Here is a 23,128-nt window from a genome sequence, read left to right as displayed (position 1 = left end):
TCCCAGCCACCAGCATCTCCTCAGTTATTCAGACCTTGGGAGTTTTTCAAGATGAAAACACAGAGTTCTGTCAGTGTAAGGACAACTTTGGGCTGAAAATGTGACTTTGACCCAGGACTGAGCAGGGATTTGCCAGCCTGGGGAATGGAGCTTTCAGGGAGGGATTGGTGTCCCTTGGCTGTGCTGGGGACACCCTGGGCACCCCTTCCTGGCCGGGGGGCGCGGTGCCAGTGTCCCTCTGAGCTGCTGGAGCTGACTGAGCCTGTGCTGTGCTTTGCAGGCCCTGTGGGGATGGCAGCAGCCGCTGCTGTGGCCACGGGGAAGAAGCGGAAGCGGCCGCACGTGTTCGAGTCCAACCCCTCCATCCGCAAGAGGCAGCAGACACGATTGCTCAGGTGAGCTCTCACCTGGCCCTGGCACCTCAGGGTCCTCCTGCCAGCTCTGGTGGCCTCTGGGGTCACACCAAGTGCTGCCCAGGAGTCACCCAGCTCGGGGGTTTTTTGGGAGTGTCTTTCTGGAAGCCAGGAAGTTATAAGTTATATTTAAGTTTGGTCCGTTTACATATCAGGGGTAAATCAGGGTGTTGGTTGGCATTAAAGGGTTAAACTGCAGCTCTGCTCATCTCATCTCCTGATCACCAGGACTTCCACTCTGGTGGATCCATTGTTCTGTTTTAACCCCAGTTATCTGTCACAGTGATATTCCAAGATAATCCACAGTGGCTTTAGCAGAAATTGCTAAATTTCCATATCCCAGCTCTCAATTTATCTGCCTCACAAAAAACGTCATTTCTGCTTGATTAAACCATTCAGTGTGTGGATATCCAAATTTCCTTTGCCATTGTGAAGACTGGCAAAGGAATCTCAGGCAGGTATCTCCCCCAGATTATTCTTCCTAAAACTGTGCTCTAAACTCCGCGGTGAAGACTGCAGGGTTTAGAGCACAATTTTCGGAAGAATGACCCAGGGGAGATTCCTGCCTGAGCTGAAACACTTTTTCTGGCTTTAGAAGCTTCCAGTGGGGACAGCAGAGCTGCCCAGCCCTGCAGGTGCTGCATTCCAGGTGCTCTGAGGCGCTTTGCCCACCTGGTGGCCGCCGAGCCTCACCAGAGCCGAGGGCACTGCACGGCCCCGGAGGCTCCACCCGAGTTCCATGTCCTGGAAACATTTGTGAGCATCGGCTGCTACTGTTCCCTGCCTTTTGCAGCAGAGCAATTCCTGCTTTTTCTGCTGTTTGGGATCTCATTGGGCGGTAAAGGTTTAATTATTGGGCAGAGTTACTGCTAAATAATAATCCTTGGGAGTGAACTCCCTGCCTTTTGCAGCTCCGTTCTGGTTTTCCCTCCTTCCCCAAACTCAGCCCTGTTTACTGCAGTGTTTCTGTGTTTACTGCAGTGTTTCTGTGTTTATTGCATGTTTCTGTGTTTATTGCAGTGTTGCTGAAGAACAAATCTTTTTCTCCCTTAAATATGAACAATATATTTTTAAAGAAACTGCTCAGCGAAGGAGTTATTTCTTCTCCTACACTTCATTTTGTTACATTAAGATAATGACAAAACATCATTTTTTTCCCACTCTGATCAGTTGAACACATGTTTGTGCTTGATTTTCACCCCACTGGGAATCAAGTGGTAATTCCAAACCCCTGACAGTGGGATCTGTGTAGCTGGAGGTGCTTTTTGGCAGCCTCAGGTTCTGAAATGACCAGGACAGGGGCTGAGCTGTCACCTCACAGAGTGCTCAGCTTTTCTGGGAAAACACTACTTCTCTCTTGCTTTTGGTGTTTCTGCCACCATTTCTGGCTCCTGCACTGTTTAACAGGGAATAAGAGGCAGAAAATATCCAGTGGAACATTTTGATTCCCAAGGGAGTTGCTGATGGGGCAGGTGTTGGGACACCTGGGTTTCCTGTGCTGAGCTGTTGCAATATTTCCAGTTCTTGCCTATCCTGTAGCTTGAATTCCTCCAGATCTGGTCTGAGCAGAACTTTGGTGCTGGAGAATTGCCCTGCTATGATGTGGATGTAGAACAACCTCTGTCTGCAGGCCTCTTTTGATGAATTCAGGTGCTTCAACAAAACACAAGTTTTGTGTTGCCAGGACAGAGTGCAAGTGCAGATTCTCGCTGCCCCAGCTTTGCTGCTCTGCTGATTTCTCTTTTTACATCGATGAGAAAAGGAGACAGGGGACAATAATTGACATTTGAGCTGCTGGGTGACTGCAGGGAGCACAGCAGGCCTGTGGAGCAGAGGAATAAGCTCCATATGTGGCCAGGCTGAGCAGCTGGGGCTGTGTTTCTCACCTGCTTTGTGCAGGGGAGCTGGCAGCCAGGGGGGTGCTGTTTGTGCAGGGTTTCAGCTCCTGCCCATTCCCAGGTTTTGCTGTGTTTCAGGAAGCTGAGGGCCACGCTAGATGAGTACACCACCAGAGTGGGGCAGCAGGCCATCGTGCTGTGCATCTCACCCTCCAAACCCAACCCTGTCTTCAAAGTGTTCGGTGCTGCACCCCTGGAGAACGTGGTAGGTGTCCCTGGGAAAGTGAGGAGACAAATTCCTCACCTTCTCTGCAGGTTTTGTTCTGTTCAGGGCAGCCTTGGAAGCCCGGTAGGGATCTGAATGTCATGCTAAAAACCCTGGAAAACAGAGGTTAGGTTTTATGGGATACAGTGCTGGATCTGGTTGAGTCGGTGATTTCAGAGATCTTTTCCAGCCTTAATGTTCCTGTGACTCCCTGACGTGAGGGCAGCACTGAGGTCCTCTCCTCTGTCCTCTCTGCAAGAGTGGCTGCCTGGCACATCTCACCGGGGGGGAACATCCTGCATTAAAAATTTAAAAATCAGAGGGAACAGGTCATGATACAGAATCCCTGAGGTTGGAAAGGACCTCCAGAATCATTGAGTCCAAGGTGTCAGAACCCCACTTTGTCCCCAGTCCAGAGCTCTGAGTGCCACATCCAGGAATTCCTTGGCCACCTCCAGGGATGGGGGCTCCAAAGCTCCCTGGGCAGCCCCTGAACCCCCCCTTTCCATGGGGAAATTCCAGCCCTGAGACTCCCCTGGCCCAGCCTGAGGCCGTTCCCTCTCCTCCTATCCCTGTTCCCTGGAGCACAGCCCGACCTGTCCCCTCCTGTCAGGGACTTGTGCAGAGCCACAAGGTCTCCCCTGAGCCTCCTCTTCTCCAGACTAAACCCTAAAAAATGACATGTTTAAACTCAGCTCTTCTGCCTGCACCTTATTGCACACCCTGCCCAGGACAAGTTCTACTTTGAGAACTTTTCCTCTCATCCCACAAATCCTTCCCTCGCCAGTGTTACCGCAAGTTTCGTCAGCTGGGCTGAGTCTCGTGGGGCTGCTGCTGTTTCCTGCCAGCTGTGCCAGTGTTTGCTCCTCCTGCTCTGCAGCACCTTGGGGAAGGTGGCTGGGCCTGCCCCCTGCTCCTCTCCTGGTGCTGCTGCCCTTGTTTACCTGAGCTAACAACTCCCCACAGGTGCGCAAGTACAAGAGCACCATCCTGGAGGACCTGGAGTCGGCGCTGGCCGAGCACGCCCCGGCCCCCCAGGAGGTGAACTCAGAGCTGCCCCCCCTCACCATCGATGGCATCCCCGTCTCCGTGGACAAAATGACCCAGGTGAGTGCACAGGTGACCCAGGTGAGCAGCCAGCCCTGGCACAGGCAGGGAACACGGGGATGTTTGGAATCTTGCAGTCACATCCTGTTGTTTTGTGTGGCTGCCTCTCCTGGGGATGGCTCTGATCTCTTCATTCCCCTGGGGCTGTAACAGCTCAGGTTGTGCTTGGAGGTGGAGCTTTGTTAGTGGTGCTGGTTCTCTCTGTGAAAAAACTGCTGCTAGGGAGAGCTCAGGCTGCTGGGAGCATTCCCTTTGCAGATGGTTTTGGTACTTCCCAGAAAGCAAGAACAGGGAAAATGTTTGTTCCATGCTTTGCCACAATCTTTAGGCACCAAGATTGGGAAGGCCACTCATGGACACCTTTCTGTGTCCTGTAGTTCATTCCCTCCTCCATTTCTTGCTGTGGATTGGAGCAGAGGGGAATTTGCTGTTCAACCCCAGATCAGACCCTGAGTGAGATATTTTTATTGGAGCTTTGTTAGTGGTGCTGATTCTCTCTGTGAAAAAAACACCTGCTGCTGAGGAGAGCTCAGGCTTTTGGGAGCATTCCCTTTGGAGCTGGTTTTGGCACCTCCCAGAAAGCAAGAACAGGGAAAATTTCCCTGTTTGTTCCATTCTTTGCCACAATCTTTAGGCACCAAGGTTGGGAAGGTCACTTGTGGACACCTTTCTGTGTCCTGTAGTTCATTCCCTCCTCTGTTTCTTGCTGTGGATTGGAGCAGAGGGCAGTTTGCCAAAGGTTTAACCCCAGATCAGAACCTGAGTGAGATATTTTTGTTGGAGCTTTGTTAGTGGTGCTGTTTTTCTTTGTGACAAAAAACTGCTGGTGAGGAGAGCTCAGGCTGCTGGGAGCATTCCCTTTGGAGCTGGTTTTGGTACCTCAGAAAGTGGGAACAGAGAAAATTTCCCTGTTTGTTCCATTCTTTGCCACAGTCTTTAGGCGCCAAGGTTGGGAAGGCCACTCATGGACACCTTTCTGTGTCCTGTAGCTCATTCCCTCCTCTGTTTTTTGCTGTGGACTGGAGCAGAGGGGAGTTTAACCCCAGATCAGACCCTGAGTGAGATATTTTTGTTGGAGACAGGAAATTATGTGCCCTGGGCATGTGGGAGATTCCCTTTCTCTCCAGGTCCAGCCTGACCTCCCTGCTGGGAGAAAGTGCAGGGGACTCCCAGGGAAGCTTTACCTGGAGGGAAATCTCCTTCCCAAGGATGCAGGACCTGAATTCAGGCAGGTGTGTCCTGCAGGAGGCTCTGGTGCACCCAGCCTGAGGCACCACGACAAGTTTTAAATGCTGAAAGGCAATTTTTCCCAAGGAGTAGCAAGATGGAAAGGGCAGCACACAAAGAGGCCAGAGCAGGGCAAAGATGTGCAGATTTTTCTGTGCTCTGCAGAGGTCACACCCTGCTCAAAGCACCATTTCCATTTCTTAGTGGAATCAGACAAGCTCACACTGATAATAAAATTTCATTGAGCTTACTGTGCTTTGGCTGGTACAGATCATTTCCCCAGTCCCCGACAAAGAAGACAAAAATGATTTCTTGGATTTTAACCTCCTGTGAAAGGTGGCACTGCAGGAGCTGCTCATGGCAGCTTTTGCTGTGTTCCAGGAGCAGTTCCCCATGGAAATGTTTTTCTCCTCGTGGTCCTGCAGGGCCTTTGCTCAGGCAGCCCAAGGTGCTGATGTAGAACCTCTTCTTTCAAATCCCCTCCTGCTGCTCTATGGTAGAAAAACAAGGATCTTTTTAGGAATGGCTCTCATTGTTCCAGCACAGTGAGGTGGCTCAGAAGAGCTTTGTGGAAAGGTCTCTCCCGAGCTGGGCACAGAGGTGCCATCATTTATTGTGGGAATCTTGATTCCCAGAGCTTCCAGTGTAATTATTTGTATTTTCTAGTAAAAAGTCAGATTTTTTTGCAGCTAAGTTGCACAAAACCCTATGGAAAACTGGAACAAAAATAAATATGAATGTAATTAGGATGGCAGGGACTGGAAAAATGAGGCCTCTGCTTTCAGCAGGTGCCAGCAGGCAGGTGTAGAGATGTCATCAATGGGGAGGTGAAAATAATTCTCCTTTTAATTGCTCTGCTTCTTCAGTGGTCTGGAGGGAAATAAAGCCTTTATTTGCCTGGGCAAAGATGCCTCCAGCCTTGGGAATGGAGAGTATCACCCACCTGGGTTGGGCAGGAAAACCTGTGTTGCAGTGGGGTTTTCAGCCTTCACAGAGGGGGATCTTGGTGCTTTCTGGACTTTGGTGACAGCTGAGTTTGCCCCTCAGCTTGTTCTCAGCTGCTCGTTGATGTGATTGAGGAGTAAAATTGGGTAATGTGAGCTTAACCAAGCTGAGCTCAGTGCTTCAGTCAGCTCTCACTGTTTTATGAACAGGTGATTTGTCCTTTAAGCTGATTTTTTATGCCCCTGTGATTTATAACTTCCTTGTAGGAGGCAGTAAAAGCTTTTCTGGCTCCTACAAGCCAGAAAAAAATAAAGTTTTTCAAGGATCATCATGGTGCCTGTTCACCTCCTGAGAGCAGCATTCCTGCTCTCCCAGCTGGAGCATCCCTGGCAGAGAATCCTTGCTGGAATCAGCTCCTGTGCAGCTGAGCAAGAGCCTGGGTGGTTTTATGGTTTAACAGCTCTGGGAGTGCAGCAGGGATGGATTCAGGGCTGAGTGTTCCCTTCCAGCCCTGGGAGTGCAACAGGGATGGATTCAGGGCTGAGTGTTCCCTTCCAGCTCTGGGAGTGCAGCAGGGATGGATTCAGGGCTGAGTGTTCCCTTCCAGCTCTGGGAGTGCAGCAGGGATGGATTCAGGGCTGAGTGTTCCCTTCCAGCCCAGGGAGGTGCAGCAGGGATGGATTCAGGGCTGAGTGTTCCCTTCCAGCTCTGGGAGTGCAGCAGGGATGGATTCAGGGCTGAGTGTTCCCTTTGAGCTCTGGGAGTGCAGCAGGGATGGATTCAGGGCTGAGTGTTCCCTTTGAGCTCTGGGAGTGCAGCAGGGATGGATTCAGGGCTGAGTGTTCCCTTCCAGCTCTGGGAGTGCAGCAGGGATGGATTCAGGGCTGAGTGTTCCCTTCCAGCCCTGGGAGGTGCAGCAGGGATGGATTCAGGGCTGGGTGTTCCCTTCCAGCTCTGGGCAGTGCAGCAGGGATGGATTCAGGGCTGAGTGTTCCTTTCCAGCTCTGGGCAGTGCAGCAGGGATGGATTCAGGGCTGAGTGTTCCCTTCCAGCCCTGGGAGTGCAGCAGGGATGGATTCAGGGCTGAGTGTTCCCTTCCAGCTCTGGGAGTGCAGCAGGGATGGATTCAGGGCTGAGTGTTCCCTTTGAGCTCTGGGCAGTGCAGCAGGGATGGATTCAGGGCTGAGTGTTCCCTTCCAGCTCTGGGAGTGCAGCAGGGATGGATTCAGGGCTGAGTGTTCCCTGCCAGCTCTGGGAGTGCAGCAGGGATGGATTCAGGGCTGAGTGTTCCTTTCCAGCTCTGGGAGTGCAGCAGGGATGGATTCAGGGCTGAGTGTTCCCTTCCAGCCCTGGGAGGTGCAGCAGGGATGGATTCAGGGCTGAGTGTTCCCTTTGAGCTCTGGGCAGTGCAGCAGGGATGGATTCAGGGCTGAGTGTTCCCTTTGAGCTCTGGGAGTGCAGCAGGGATGGATTCAGGGCTGAGTGTTCCCTTCCAGCTCTGGGAGTGCAGCAGGGATGGATTCAGGGCTGAGTGTTCCCTTTGAGCTCTGGGAGTGCAGCAGGGATGGATTCAGGGCTGAGTGTTCCCTTTGAGCTCTGGGAGTGCAGCAGGGATGGATTCAGGGCTGAGTGTTCCCTTCCAGCCCAGGGAGGTGCAGCAGGGATGGATTCAGGGCTGAGTGTTCCCTTTGAGCTCTGGGAGTGCAGCAGGGATGGATTCAGGGCTGAGTGTTCCCTTCCAGCCCTGGGAGTGCAGCAGGGATGGATTCAGGGCTGAGTGTTCCCTTTGAGCTCTGGGAGTGCAGCAGGGATGGATTCAGGGCTGAGTGTTCCCTTTGAGCTCTGGGAGTGCAGCAGGGATGGATTCAGGGCTGAGTGTTCCCTGCCAGCCCAGGGAGGTGCAGCAGGGATGGATTCAGGGCTGAGTGTTCCCTTCCAGCCCTGGTGCAATTCCTGTTTTCCCTCTCCCACTTCCAGGGTGGTCCTGCATGGCCTCGACTTTGCCTTTCCCAGAGATCCCGAGGCTGAGCTGTGGGGATGTGTACAAAATTCCAGCCACAGCTTTTGCTCTGTTCTAGAACCCACTTTCCTTGGTGTTTCCAGCTCTGGAGAGCAGCTGGAATACAGCTGGCTGTGCTTTGGGCTGTTGAATTTGGGATTGGGATAGCTCAGTACCATTAATTCCTGAATTTAACATTAAAAGTGAAAACACTGAGCCTGTGTGAAAGGGTGGCTAAGAAACATTTCTCACAGTTTCTCCCAAATCCTCCATCCTGGGGGCTGCCTGAGCCCTTTCCAAGGGCACAAACTGGTGTTTTTTCAGCAGAGGTTTGATTTTTGGGTGTTTCCTGGGTGGTGCCAGCAGAACATGGCTCCTGCAGGTGAATGTTCCCCCCCTGCCCCAGGGGTGTGGGGGACAGTACCTGTGGCAGAGCGTGGCCTCGTTAGGGCACTAATTAGCCAAGTCCTCTCTCCTGACAGAGCTGCTGATTGTCTCCCCGTGGATTAAAGGCAAACCCTCCTAACAAGTACCTTGAGTGGCTTGAGCCCTGCACTGCCACGGAGCAGTAATTGGTGCAGCTGGAAACAAGGAGCTCTGCTGATGGTGGGGCAGGAAAGCAGCTTTGAACTGTTCCTGCACCAGTCCTAAATGCTGAACGTTATAAACTTTCTGTACTAAAAAACTCTGACCCCCCAAAAATCCTACATTTAACTTAAAGCCATAAACCAGAATTGTTAATAACACTAAAATTACAAGTGCATAGTTGATTAAAAGTGTGTAATATCACAAAGTAAAAACTTCACATTTAGAGTTTTAAAATATAATATATATATTATTTTACATATAATATATATTGCTTTAAATGTAATACGTATATTATTTAAAATATTATATATAACATATATTAAACAAAATAGAAGTATTAAAACAAAAACTAATCCTTCTTCTTCCTTGTTCTTCATAAGTTTAAATAGTATTTTATAATTAAACAAAAAAATTCCACATTACAAAGTTCAAATAATTAAGTTAAAAATAATTTAAGTATAATTTCTTAATTAAATAGTTAAACCTTAAAAACTTTTTATAAAAAAAGTTAACAATTTTGTAGCTTAATTGTAGACTATTATAAATTGAAATAATATATTATAAGTATATAAATTTATATAAATTTATAAATATTTAATATTTACAAATATTTATTTATTTTTTATTTATATGCTATTTATTTAATTATTTAATTTTTCAAAATATTTATATAATTTTAATATATTATATCATTGATATATATTTATAATATAAATTTTAAAATAACAAACATCTAAACCTAAACACAAAATACCATCTCTAACACTTCAATCCCAACCTTAACAAAAACAAAAAAAACCAAAACAAAACCAAAACAAAACAATAAAAAACAAAACAAAAAAAAAAAACCAAAAAAACACACCCAACAAAACAAAACAAAAAAAACCAACCCAAAAATCAACAGCAAATCCCAGAAACGCTGCTGCTGCCAGGTTTATTTGAATAAATTATTGGGCAGAGTTGCTGCTCAATATTAATTCTTGGGAGTGAACTCCCTGCCTTTTCCAGCTCCATTCTGGTTTTCCCTCCTTCCCCCAGCCCTGCTCGCTCAGCCCTGTTTATTGTAGAGTTCCTGAGGAACAAATGCTTTTCTCCCCTGGGCTATGAACAATGTATTTTTAAAGAAACTGCTCTCTGGAGGAATTATTTCTTCTCCCTTCACCAGGCTCCATCCAGGGAACCTGGAGCATGTCAGGGTTGGGTGTTGGCCCTGCAGTGGAAGGTGGATCATGGACAGGCTGGGAAAAAGGTGCTTTAGGGCATGTTCCATGTGGAAGGTGGAAAAGACAGCTGGAAATGAGTTCATGGACATCATGGACAGCTTGGAGCCCATGGATGCAGCATTCCAGACTGTGCCCAGAGAGGGGAACAGAGCTGGAGCACAGGGAGAGGGTCTGGAGAACTTCTGAGGCAGCTGGGAAGGGTCTGGAGAACTTCTCAGGGAGCTGGGAAGGGTCTGGAGAACCAGGAGGGGCTGGGGGAGCTGAGAAGGGCCTGGAGCCCCAGCAGGGCTGGGGGAGCTGGGCAGGGGCTGACCCTGCAGCAAAGGAGGCTCAGGGGCCCTGGTGGCTCTGCACAAGTCCCTGCCAGGAGGGCACAGCCGGGGAACAGGGACAGGAGCAGAGGGAACGGCCTCAGGCTGGGCCAGGGCAGCTCAGGGTGGATTTTAGGGACAATTCCTTCATGGAAAAGGTGATCAGGCACTGGCACAGCTGCCCAGGGCAGGGGTGCAGTCCCCATTCCTGGAGGGATTTCAAAACCCTGTGGATGTGGCACTTGGGGACATGGTCAGTGGTGGCCTTAACAGTGCTGGAGAACTTTAAGGTCTTTTCCAACCAAAATGACTCCATGGTCTATGAAATATTTTACTCTAAAAGCTCTGAAGTGATGCAAGGTGCTGCTCCTAACTGCAGGTTTTGAACTCTGAATGTGATTTCCTCTAATATAAGGAGAGCTCTCTCCTTCCTGCTCTGCTCTGCAGCTGAACCAGCCTTTTCCTGGTGCTCCAAGGAGTCCCTGGTACAAAACCAATCTTGTCACAAAACCCTGTGTGAGTTTTTCATTTATTTTGGCAGGACGGGGCTGGAGATGTGTGAGATTTGTGGTTTCCACATTTCAGCGGTCACTGAAGCTCCATCCCCTCACAGCATCTCTGTAAATGATACATCAGCTCATGCCTGAGCTCCTGCCTCTGTAGGGACATTCATTATGGGGTTTTTCATAGGTTACTGTGATTTTTTTGTTTTTTTCTTCCATTTCAGGTTGGCTCATTCTCTTCCTGGTAGTGTTTGAGTTGTGAAGTGTCAATACAATGGCTGTGCCTTGGTGTTGTAATTTTGTATTTGCTGATGGAATTTTGTTTCTTCCCTTCCACCTGCTGCCAAGCTGAGTCCTGGGAGAAGATGGCAAAATATTGTCCACCTTCCTTGGGCTTTCAGGCCTCTTCCAGCTGATGGCTCCAACAGGCTGGAATTTGAGCCCAGTAATTCTGCACAACACCCCTCAAAACCACCCGAGATGTGAATTCCTAAACACCTCCCAACCTTTTCTTTGTTCCAGGCACAGCTGAGAGCCTTCATCCCCGAGATGCTGAAGTACTCCACGGGTCGTGGGAAGCCAGGCTGGGGCAAGGAGAGCTGCAAGCCCATCTGGTGGCCCGAGGACATCCCCTGGGCCAACGTCCGCAGCGACGTCCGCACCGAGGAGCAGAAGCAGCGTGTGGGTGTCTCCCTGTCTGCCTCCAAACGGAGCTCAGGGGCTGCAGGATGGGTTTTGGGGGTGGTTTATGCCTTGAGGGACAGAAGAAGAAAGGGTTTGTGTCAAGGCCTCCTGAAGGAGGGAAGGGATGCTGGCCTGTTCAGAGCAGCAGGGAGCTTTGTGCTTAAAGGAAGGAGTTGTGGATGTGCAGTGAAGCCAGGGAAAATGAGAGAACTGGGTGAAAAAGTAAAGTTCCTACCAACCTGTCACAGAGATAATCAAAGGAAGTCACCGTGGTGGGAGGCAGCCGGACCTGTGCAGGCTGGTTCAGGGCTGGCTGGAAATGGTGCTGTGGCAGCATTTTGGTGCTTTCCCAAATCACCGTGGTTTTCTACTTGGTGTCACAGAATGGTTGGGGTTGCAAGGACCCTTTTAAAGGAGTCTGAGCAGGGACATCTTCACTGGATCAGGAGGCTCTCCAGGGTGATTCCTTGTGGGAAGGAGGGGATGAGCAGAGGGAGATTAAATATTGGGGTTGTTTGTGAATCATTACAAAGCCCAGTGAGGACACAGTGCAAGCCCCAGCTCTGAGCCTGCTCAGAGCCCTTCCCTGGGCTGACTGTCCCTGTCCCTGCTGCTGGCAGGTGTCCTGGACCCAGGCCCTGCGCACCATCGTCAAGAACTGCTACAAGCAGCACGGGCGCGAGGACCTGCTCTACGCCTTCGAGGACCAGCAGACGCCGCAGACCACGACCACGCACAGCATCGCCCACCTGGTGCCCTCCCAGACCGTGGTGCAAACCTTCAGCAACCCCGACGGCACCGTGTCCCTTATCCAGGTGAGAGCAGCCCCCGGCTTCTCCATCCCAGCACCATTTAAACCACCACTTTCAGGGCTTCTGCTGCTCAGAGTGACCCCAAGATACGCTAGAAAATCTCTTTTCCCAGCCCGGAGGTCAGAGAAGGAGTCAGGGCTCTGCAGTTCTCATTCTCAATGTTTTTTATTATTTCTTATCTATAACGTTCTCTCTCTGGCCTGCTGAGGTCTGTCCAGCAGGTCATACAGAGGCACTCTGCCTGCCCCCAGGGAGGTCTTATCTTTTTATACTAAAACCTTGTACAATTTTACCATAACTTCCCAATACCTATCACCTATGTTGGACAGTGAGCTTCTACTCTAAACCAATCCAAAAGTGCCAACATCACCCAGAAAATGGAGGCCAAGAAGAAGGAGAAAGGACAGGGCACACCCAAATTCCTCCATCTTGGCACCCCAAGCCCCCATTCTAAAAATCTCAAAAATCTATTTTTCACCCTGTGTTAAATTCACTGTCATTCTACTTAAACTTTCGTAGCTTGTAAATCCTCATATAAGGTTGGTAATTTTCTTCCATGGGTCAAGATCAAAGGCACAGGGGTCTTGGGCTCTGTGCCAAGGTCTCTGAGCCTCCCTGGCAGGGGCTTGAGCCCTCCAGGGCAGCCAGAGGAATTTCCTGGGTTCCAGCATCGCAAGATGGTTTAAGGAAGCTCAGGAGCCAAACTTGCCCTTCAGGAATTTCATCCTTATCATGTCTTACCCCACAACAAAGATCCATCCTCATCCTCTCTCTTCCCAACTCCCACCTTTGGTGTCCAGTGCAAGGATTTCTGTGATGGGGTCAAAAAAATTCAGGGGTTTGACCTGAGTTTAGTGAAACTCCTTAGAACAAATCCAGTCCCTGGTGCCAGCGCACCACACCTGTGGTGGCAATGGGAGGAGAGGTGGTGGGACTGCCTTCCTTTAATGGTATGGAATGTAGTTTAATCAGCTACATTTCAGGTATTAAATATAATATATAATATAAATATATATAATATATAATATATAATATATAATATATAATATATAATATAAAATATATAATGTATAATATATCATATATATAATATATATTATATATTGTATAATTATATAATTATATATTATATATATTTATATTATATATATATCTATATATCTATATCTATTTCTCTCTCTCTCTATATATATAATATGTCTATATCTATATATTTATAAATACATATCTTTATATAGATCAGGTATATCTGTGCCCCAAATCTTCATCTGACACCTGAAGTGTATTATATTTATTACAAACACCAAATACATATATATATCAATATAAAATATATTTTAACATATATATATAAAATATATATCTATATCTAGATCAGGTATTTTTGTGCCCTAGGTCTTCATCTGACAATTGAAGTGTATTGTATTTATTACAAACACCAAATGCATATATATATGTTATATATAAAAAATATAGATATAGATAATATATATTTTAATATATATATCTATAGATATATAAAATATCTCTCTATCTATCTATCTATCTATCTATCTATCTATATCTATAGATCTAGATCTAGATCTAGATCTAGAGCAGGTATTTCTGTGCCCCAGGTCTTCATCTGCCACCTGAATTGTATTACATTTATTACAAACACCAAATGCATATTTGTCCGCATGGAATAAGGATTCCTCTCACACTGTTCTTAGCTCAGTGCTGCTCCTGTTTTCCCTGTTTTCCCTGTGTGGGAAGGCAGATTCTGGCAGCTCAGGGAGTAAAAAAAAAATAGTTTTTCTCTTTAAGCTTCCCACAATCTCCTCGTGGGAGTGAGATTTGAATCTCAGTTTCCCAGTGCCTCCACACCACCACTGGTGGTGGTTCCTAACCAGGCCCAGCACTTTGTCCCTCTTGAGCATCACGTTTTTAGTGAAGTCTCAGACATACTTGTCTCAGACATTGGCAGCTCAGGGAGTAAAAAAAAAATAGTTTTTCTCTTTAAGCTTCCCACAATCTCCTCGTGGGAGTGAGATTTGAATCTCAGTTTCCCAGTGCCTCCACACCACCACTGGTGGTGGTTCCTAACCAGGCCCAGCACTTTGTCCCTCTTGAGCATCACGTTTTTAGTGAAGTCTCAGACATACTTGTCTCAGACATAATGCAGATAAATCTGGGTGTATGAGTAGGGTTTTTTCCCCAAATGAAGCTTTTCAGTGGCTGTCAGAGTTTTCTGTTCCCCACCAAGGCCCAGCAGACTTGCCAGGCTGGTTCTCTTTGCTCACCTGTCCATACAATCTCCCTTTGACTGGAGTTCTTTCAGCTGCTGGACACCTGAGATCCCCTCGACTTCCTGGCATTTATATTTGATTCTGCTCAGAGACAAAGCTGCCCATCTCCCTGCCTTTGTCCTTTCCCAGCTGTTAAATGGGGAAAAGATCATTTCCAAGGGGGTATTGAGGAGGAGCTCATGTTTGCCAGGGTGCCTGGAGATGAGCCCCAGGGAATGGGGAGCAAGGAGGGTGTGCAGGGAATTCTGAGCCAGCGCAGGGTGGATGGGAGAAGGGAGGTGGCTCCACCATGCTCCACAGCTGCTCTTCCTGAGGCTGGCAGACTGCTGGGGCCTTCATGGACACAGGGACAGCACAAGGGATGTGCAAAACTTGGTTCCAGTCTGGATTAATGACTTGGTTCCATGGGTTAGTGTGGCTCCAGCTTGGGATTTCCTCCCCCCTGGGGACAGCTCTGTGTTTTCTGTGAGCTCTGCAATTACAATTAGTCACAGGATCATGGACTTTGAGGGGGTTGGAATGGCCCTTAAAGATCCTGTCACTGCCATGGCAGGGACACCTTGCACCATCCCAGGCTGTGATGGTGTTCACAGGGGTCCCAGGATGAAGGAAGAGATGAGGATCTGACTCCATCTTTAGAAGGCTGATTTATTATTTTATTATATATATGATATTAAAACTATACTAAAAGAATAGAAGAAAGGATTTCATCAGAAGGCTAGCTAAGAATAGAAAAGGAAAGAATTAATACAAAGGCTTGTGTCTTGGACAGAGAGTCTGAGCCAGCTGGGCTGTGATTGGCCATTAATTAGAAACAACCACATGAGCCCAATCCCAGATGCACCTGTTGCATTCCACAGCAGCAGATAACCATTGTTTACATTTTGTTCCTGAGGCCTCTGAGCTTCTCAAGAGAAAAAAATCTTAAAGAAAGGATTTTTCAGCAAATGTGTCTGTGACACCAGGCTGCTCCAAGCCCTGTCCAGCCTGGCCTTGGACACTCCCAGGGATGGGACAGCCACAAGCTCCCTGCACCACGCTGACAGTAAATTCCTTTATTGTTTCAATCTGAGAGCGTGTGAGACCCCTTTCCCTGAGAGCTGTGGGCACTTCCTGCACTAACAGATGCCCTGTTTTGTCCCCCACAGGTTGGCACGGGGGCCACGGTGGCCACGCTGGCCGACGCCTCCGAGCTGCCCACCACGGTCACCGTGGCACAGGTCAATTATTCTGCGGTGGCTGACGGAGAGGTGAGAGCTGCTCCTGCTGGGGCACTGCCTGGGCTTCCAGAAACATCTCTGGGGGCCCAGCAAACACCAGCCAGCACCAGCCTGGCACATCAGGGCTGGCACACAACACAACAGGAGATGGGGTTTGATACAGACAGGGCTGAATTGCTATTGTGGCTCAGGACTCTGCAAACACAATTATTTTATATTTATATTTATATTTATATTTATATTTATATTTATATTTACATCCACAAATAATTTATATTTACATTTATAAAAAGTAGATTTATATTTAATGATATAGAATATATTATATATATTATATAGATAGAAAATAAAAAATTATATATATTATATACACAACATTATATATTATATATTATATTATATATATAATTGTGTATATATAATTTCAGCTTAGGACTCTGCAAAGGCAATTATAGATATAATATATAATATAATGTATAATTTATAAAATATTATATAGTATATTTATATATAATTGTATATATTATATTATATTATATTATATTATATTATATTATATTATATTATATTTTTTTGTGTTTGCACAGTCCTGAAACAAAATTGTACATATAAACAATTATGTATATACTTATATATAATGCAATATGATATAATATCTATATAATTATATAAAATATAATATTATGTGTATAATTATATATATATTATATATATAATTGTGTTTGCAGAATCCTGAGCCAAAATAACAATTCAGCACGTTCTGTATAAAGAATATAAAAGACATTATAAATAGAAATTATAAATATAAATTATATCTTATACATATATGTATGTATATAATTCCACTATTATCATGGAATTCTTAGGTCTGAATTTTGAGGGATTTTTTATATATATACTTCCTATAGATTCTTTATTTACAGGTTTTTTGGCGTTTCCATGCCTAAATCTGAGCACTCAAACTTGCAAATATTTATTTTTCCCTTTTTTTAGAATGAAATAATGTATTAAAAAATACAATTCTTTCTCTGGGTTAAAGAAACATTCCCTTAAAATTATAGAGATCTTTTTTTTGGCCTTTTGGCTTCACAGCCCACCTTTAAATGAGGCTGTGGGTCCCTTTGTGTCCCTTTGTGTCCCCGTGCTGTGCCCAGCTGGGCTGTCACGGCGAGAGGTGGCAGCACAGAACAGCTTTGCTGGCCACAAACCCTGTTCCCATCCCAGCCCCGACTGGAGCAGCCTGGAGTCACCTTGAGGCACTTTGCAGCTGCTCTGGGGTTTTCAGAATCCCAAAGAGCTGCAGGAGATCTTTTAAAGGCACCAATAAGGCTGAGTGGGGCTCCTTGTCCTGGATCCGGATGGGTTTAATTTCCTTTTACACCCTTTTAGCTGTACAATCTCAGCAGCTCAACCTTGATTGAGACAGTCTCAGCTTCTTTTTATTCTTTCCTTCCCCCATCCCTCTTCTGGAACTCCTTGGGCACCTTTGTAGGGCATCACTGGGATCTCCTCACCCACAATTTCAGGCTCTCCCTCCCTCCCTCCCTCCCTGTCCATCCTTTGCTGGGATTACCCTTTGCCCAAAGGCAGCAAAATTTCCTCATGCAAAATTTTACCTTGAGCCTCAGATCTCCTCTGCTTTTATGGATTTTTTAACCATCTCCATCCCAACAAAGTGAGGTGTTTTCCTCACCCCCTACAGCATTTTTATTTGTGTCTCAGAAGTTGGGGAGTGTCCTAAAATGTTTATGGGGATGGGAGGTGAAGGGAGATCTCCACCTTGAAAAGCACCCAGTAGGATTTGTCAGCAGATCCTCTGCTTGTTTGGCCCAAAGTATGTTTTGAGTTCTCATCCTGGTGGATTTTGTGGCCATATAATCATTATCTCAGCAGCTGAGAAGCTCCACATGAAAATATGGGGGAAAATGAGCAGCTGGGTGAACTTCAGGTAATAGGAAAATTATCAATGGGAATGTCTAGAGTTGGGGAATTTTAAATAGCTGGGATAAATGAACATTTCCAGCCACCATCATCCTTTATTGAGCAGTATGGCTCAATCCCATCTGCGGTCACAGGTGCTGCCCAGATAAATCCTGGATGGGAACATGGACCAATCCCCAAAAAGTGCAAACAGCAACAGGGAGGAAAACACAGCTCATTTCCCTGAGGGATGTGGTCTGTGCTGGGGCTCCAGCAGTGCAGAAACACAGAATTCCAGAGCAGCTGGGGTTGGAAGGGACCTTTGGGGATCATCCAGTGCAAGGCAGGGTCACCCAGAGCAGGTGACACTGGGACACGTCCAGGTGCCTTTGGGATGTCTCCAGACAGAGACTCCACAGCTTCCCTGGGCAGCTGCTCCAGAGCTCTGCCACTCTCCATGGAAGGAAGGAATGAAGCAAGTTCTTCTTCATGGTTAGGTGGAGCTTGTGTTTTAATTGATGGCCATTTATCACAGCTAATTAATGAACATCCCAGGCTGGCAGGCAGTGATCCAGGTACAACAACAACACCACTGCCCTGTTTTGTTGGCTGGACAAGAGGGATTTGGAAAGGCTGGGAACACAAACCCTGAGGGAGCTGGGGGTGCTCAGCCTGCAGGAAAGGAGGCTCAGGGTGCCCCCAGCACTCTCACAGCTCCTGGAAGGTGCCTGTGCCCAGCTGCCCTTGGGCTCTGTCTCCAGCAGCGCTGGCACAGCCAGAGCACACGGCCTGAGCTGTGCCAAGGGAAATGCAGCTTGGAGAGCAGCAAAAAGCTTTTCCAGCAAGGGGGAGAAAGTTCTGCAATGGCTGCCCGGGGAGGGGGTGCAGTCACCATCCCTGGGTGTGTTTAACCAGCCTGGAGGTGGCACTGGGTGCCAGGGGCTGGGCTGGGCTCTTGAAGGGCTCTCCCAACCCGGTCATTCTGTGAATTCTGTGATTTCTGGGTTTTTTGAGGACCTTTCTGGATCTTTAAGCACTGTGAGCCTCATGGCTGATGCAGGGCTGCAGTGCCCAGCCCCATCCCAGCCTCCCTCCCTTTCCCCGCTCTCAGAGCCGGGCACCGCAGGACTCTGCAAAAACCAATCCATTGATCTTTTGGGAATCAGCCGCCCCTGGAGGGGTTCTCCTGATCCCACAGGCTGTGCTGTGTCCCTGCAGGTGGAGCAGAACTGGGCCACGCTGCAGGGAGGGGAGATGACCATCCAGACGACGCAGGCCTCGGAGGCCACGCAGGCGGTGGCATCGCTGGCCGAGGCGGCGGTGGCGGCGTCGCAGGAGATGCAGCAGGGAGCCACCGTCACCATGGCACTTAACAGGTACCTGGGGAGGGCACAGCTGCCTCAGCCTCAGCCTGGCACCTCCTGCCTGGGTTTCCTTCTGATGGGGCACAGTTCATTCTGTTCAGTCCTGAGAGAGGCTTTTCCTCAGTGGATTCACGCGCGGGTGGTGTGTGACAGCTCCTGATTCCTGCTCTGGTCAGAATCAGAATTTCCTCCATAGATCACTGATTTTGGGTTTTTTCTCCCCAATCTTTCTGCAGTAGAAGCTGAGGGAGCTGCAGTGGTTATTAGGGTGTTTGGCTGCACTCAGGTTAGCAAGATCTGAGGTGTAGCTCCACAGGTCCATCCAGCAGGATGAAATATCTTTGCTCAGCTCTGCTGAGCTGCTTAAACTCATCCTGCCGTTCCTAAAACCTGGAAATGGCTGTGGCCATTTTCCATTTATCCCGTTTCCCATTTATCCCATTTCCCTTATCCCATTCCTGAGGGATAGGAAATCACAGCACAGCAGTGAAGGAGGTTTCCCACTGTTGAGGTGTGGAAAAGAATTTCCCTCACCCAAACCAGGATCCTGGTTAGAGGCTGTTGGCTGAGCAGTCAGGGGATGGGACAGGGCACCAGACCACACTGCTGGTAGCTGGAATAAAGCTCCAGGACCTTGTTCCATCCAGAAATTGCTGAAGGAATCACTTTGATCCCTGTTTGCTCCCAAATCTCTGTTGGAACTGAATCCCAAACACATCTAGAACTGTTTCTGCTCTTTATGATGCAGATTTGGATCCTTCAGATATTTCTTGTCTGCTACATGAGGCTGCTCAAATAGGCTTGTTTTACTAATATTTCCCTGTAAAATTCCCTTTTAAAACCAAATGATCTTTTCAGGACACTGGAGTTAGAGGAACAAGCCCCATACCCCCAGATCCAACTTGCAGGATTTTATCCTGCACATTTCCAGGATTCCAGATTTCCCTACATCGATTATTTTTAAGTGGGAAGAGACACAGAGGGGCTGCTGAGAACTGAAAATCCACCCTGAGTGCATGCAGTAGGAAAGTGTTTGGCATCTAAGCAGGAAATGAGGGAAGAGAAGGAAAAATATGGGGAAATAGTTGGAAAATATTTGAGTCAATTGGTGGAGCAGAGAATGAGCAGAGGGAGAGCATCCATGGGGAAGCTCAAGGAAATCCATCATTTTTTTTGCTTAATTCAGGTAGGAATTGGTAGGAAGTTTGACTTCAGGAATGTTTTACCACTGCTGAGCAGATATTGTCAAAATAAGTTGAATATTAGGAATTGTCAGGAAAGGCATTAAGGGCAAGCCAGGGTTAGGAATAACTGATGGTGCATTCACACCTTGGACAGTGTGGGAAGTGCTCACCACTCAAATAGGAAAGAGTGAGCAAACCCCAGGAATGATCCATGCCACAGTGGGCTGTGGGAAGGAGATTTCCCACTGGAAATGTGGGAAACCATGAGGAAAACAATGAAGGAAAAGTTTTATTTTCTGTGTCTCACAATACCAGACTAAAGGTTTGCCCAGCCAGGAGTTTTTGAAGCACCATAATGCAATTTTCCCTTCTAATTAAATGTGGAACTCTTTGCTCCAAGATGCTGGGGAAACAAAAAGTGTAGATGGGTTTCAGAGGGGATTAGAGACAGATCAGAGCTGATGGTCCAGCTGCAGACTCTGAGGAGCTGGGAGGGTGCAGGAGGGGAAGGATTGGGCACATCCCTTCCTAAATATCCCATCAGGGCTGCTGTGAGATAGCACAGAACAGCTTTGCTGGCCACAAACCCTGCTCCCATCTCAGCATCACTCCCATCTGAGTGAAACAGCCTGGGGTGACCTTGGGTGGGAAATGAATTTGGAGAGAATTCTTAAAGTTTGACGGAAGCCTCACACGGGGTGTGTGTGTGTTTGTATGTAAACCTTGAGATGAGAAATGCTGAGTTAGAAATGCTATGGAATAGGATAAATATTGTTAGGAGAGAAATGGAATTAAAAACAAGTTTTAAAAGATGGTTTTGTAAAGAAGACTAGGTATTTTATAAAAATATAACTATGAAAAGTGTATTGTAGTAAGATCTAGGAGAAGTAACTTTAGATGATTAGCTTTAAAGCATTTACAGTATGGTGTAGTAAAAGCTGATAGGCTAAGAAACACCTATAATGTATTGTAATTAAAAAATGGTTAATTTCTGATAGTAATAGTGTAAATTATAATATCTGTATTGTCTCACGCACAAAACCACCCCATATATACTACTACTACTACTACTATTATTATTATTATTATTATTATTACTATTACTATTACTATTATTATTGCTATTATTATTACTATTATTATTATTATTTTATATATATAATTAAAACATCTGTGTTGCCTCACCACAAAACCACCCCATCTCTGGGTCAAAAAAAGGCTTAATCCAACAACCTTGAAGCACTTTGCAGCTGCTTTGGGGTTCACAAGAGTCAGTTTTATCTCCTGAGAGCTGCAGGAAATCTTCCAAAGGCACCAATAAGGCTGGATGGGGCTCACTGGGGTTAGGGAAGGTGTCCCTGTCCTGGATCTGGATGGGTTTAAGTTCCTTTTACGCCATTTTAGCTGTAGAATCTCAGCAGCCCAACCTTGGTGGAGACAGTCCCTTTTCCTTTTTTCCTTACCCCATCCCTGTTCTGAAACCCCTTGAGCAGCTTTGCAGGGCTTTTGGGCCTGGCTTCATCAAAAGAAGAAATTTAAGAATGTCTTCATCATGTCAAGAAATTTAACAGCACTCTGCTGGAAAATAATTGTCATTAAAAAGAATTATTGAGCCACCTGGCTGGGGAGGAGCTGAAGCCAGAGCTGGTGATGCTGCTGAGGTGAAGGGGCAGAACCAGGGAGAGCTCTGAGATCTGCAGAGCCCCAGGATGTGCCAGTGCCAAAGTCTGATACCTGAATGCAGAGGCAGGAAGGAGCCACACAGAATTGTCCCAGAGTTTTATCCAAGTCCCAGGAGAAAGGGAGAACACAGGGCTGTTCTAAGAGACCTGAAAAAATCCACCAGAGGCAGCTCCTTCCCATCCCTTCCTCCTGCAGTGCTGATTTCCTGCTGTGCATCACTTCCCCCAGGCCAGATAGGAATCCCGGTGCTCTGGGCTGCGCTCCTGGCGTCTGTTTGCTGGTTAAATGGAGTTTATTTTATTTCATTTGTTCCTCTGCTGTTCTAACCCTTGTCTCCCCCTGCAGTGAAGCCGCTGCCCACGCCGTAGCCACGCTGGCCGAGGCCACCCTTCAGGGAGGGGGACAGATTGTCCTGTCTGGGGAAACTGCAGCAGCAGTGGGAGCGCTCACAGGAGTCCAGGATGCCAATGGTAAGGCCTCTGCAAAGGGTTTGGTTTGGCTTTTTTTATTTGGGCTCTTAAAAATGCCCTTTTCCTCTCTTTTTACTGAAATGGCACGGTTTGGGTGGTAAAATACTCTTCCCTGGCTCAGGGGGTCACTGACCTGTTGTGAGTTTTAATCTCAGGGTGGAATGGGAGCATTAACTCCTTCTTTGCTCCCATGGTGCTGGTGGTTCTGATCTTTCCCTCCTCTGCCAGCTGGCTCTACATCCTTAGGGTTTTTTTGGGAAAACTGCTCTGTGATGTGTGTCTGTGCCCAGCAGGGGAAGGACCAGCCTTGATCAATTAACACAATTAGTTGGTGCCATAATAAACTCATCTCCAGAACTCTTAAACCAACATTTTATTACTTATTTCCTGCCCTTCCTCAAGGCTTTTTTTCTGTACCTGATGGCTGTTCCTGAGTCAGCCTCAGGTCGTTTTCCTCTTGCTTCATTTTCCATCTTCCCACCACAGTCGATCTCTTGATTCCAGGGATTCTCTGTAGCATTTCTCACCTGTTCTGTGCCTTCTGCCAAGTCTGGTGACTTTTGCAGCTCTGTAAACTAGAACCAAAACTGTAAATCTATAAAATCCAGTTCAAGAGATGAGTGGAATATGAAAATGTGCCTCGTTGGGGCTCATCGACTGCCTTCAGTTGTCCTGTGCTTCTCCCTGAGCCTGGAGGTGTTTAAGGAACACCAGGACGTGGCACTGAATGCCTTGGTGTTGGGTCATAGGTTGGATTCAGTGATCCCAGAGGTCTTTTCCAGCCTGACTCTGGGATAATTTCCAAGCTCAGACTGGTTGGTATGGAATTACCCAAGAAAAAACCCACTGGTTGTTTGGGTTAGGTGGAAGGAGGTGTGTCAAAATCAGCTGGAAAAGGGCACAAAGGGTGAAGTTGTAAGAAACCTCACCTCGAGGGTGAGGCTGTTTGGACAGGAATTGTCAAAGAGGGGCCAAGCACGTGTGGCTGGGTGGCAGAACTGTCACTCTGCATGAAAGCAGAAACCTGCTCAGGTGAGAGCTGCCTTCCATCAGGATCCTCATCCAGCCAGGAGCGCGCTCCGTG

The 23,128-nt window shown here is 47.3% G+C and overlaps 1 protein-coding gene across 1 annotated transcript in view; it reads left to right on the top strand.

Annotated features, from left to right (window-relative positions):
- NRF1 (nuclear respiratory factor 1) overlaps positions 1 to 23,128 on the top strand; it is a 67,478-nt gene that overhangs the window by 17,604 nt on the left and 26,746 nt on the right. The window contains exons 3-10 of the mRNA XM_054293672.1: positions 281 to 395; positions 2,390 to 2,516; positions 3,483 to 3,623; positions 10,942 to 11,100; positions 11,724 to 11,918; positions 15,352 to 15,453; positions 18,562 to 18,719; positions 21,920 to 22,044. Coding sequence (XP_054149647.1) covers positions 281 to 395; positions 2,390 to 2,516; positions 3,483 to 3,623; positions 10,942 to 11,100; positions 11,724 to 11,918; positions 15,352 to 15,453; positions 18,562 to 18,719; positions 21,920 to 22,044 — 1,122 coding nt within the window. The remainder of the gene's footprint in view (positions 1 to 280; positions 396 to 2,389; positions 2,517 to 3,482; positions 3,624 to 10,941; positions 11,101 to 11,723; positions 11,919 to 15,351; positions 15,454 to 18,561; positions 18,720 to 21,919; positions 22,045 to 23,128) is intronic.

The sequence above is a fragment of the Melozone crissalis genome, unplaced genomic scaffold (genome assembly GCF_028551555.1).
Source record: "Melozone crissalis strain CALT ecotype California unplaced genomic scaffold, PUWL_Pcris_2 ptg000176l_1, whole genome shotgun sequence".
In the NCBI taxonomy this organism is placed as follows: domain Eukaryota; kingdom Metazoa; phylum Chordata; class Aves; order Passeriformes; family Passerellidae; genus Melozone; species Melozone crissalis.
Note: the sequence above shows the minus strand (reverse complement) of the source record. Positions and strands in the feature narration are given on the sequence as shown.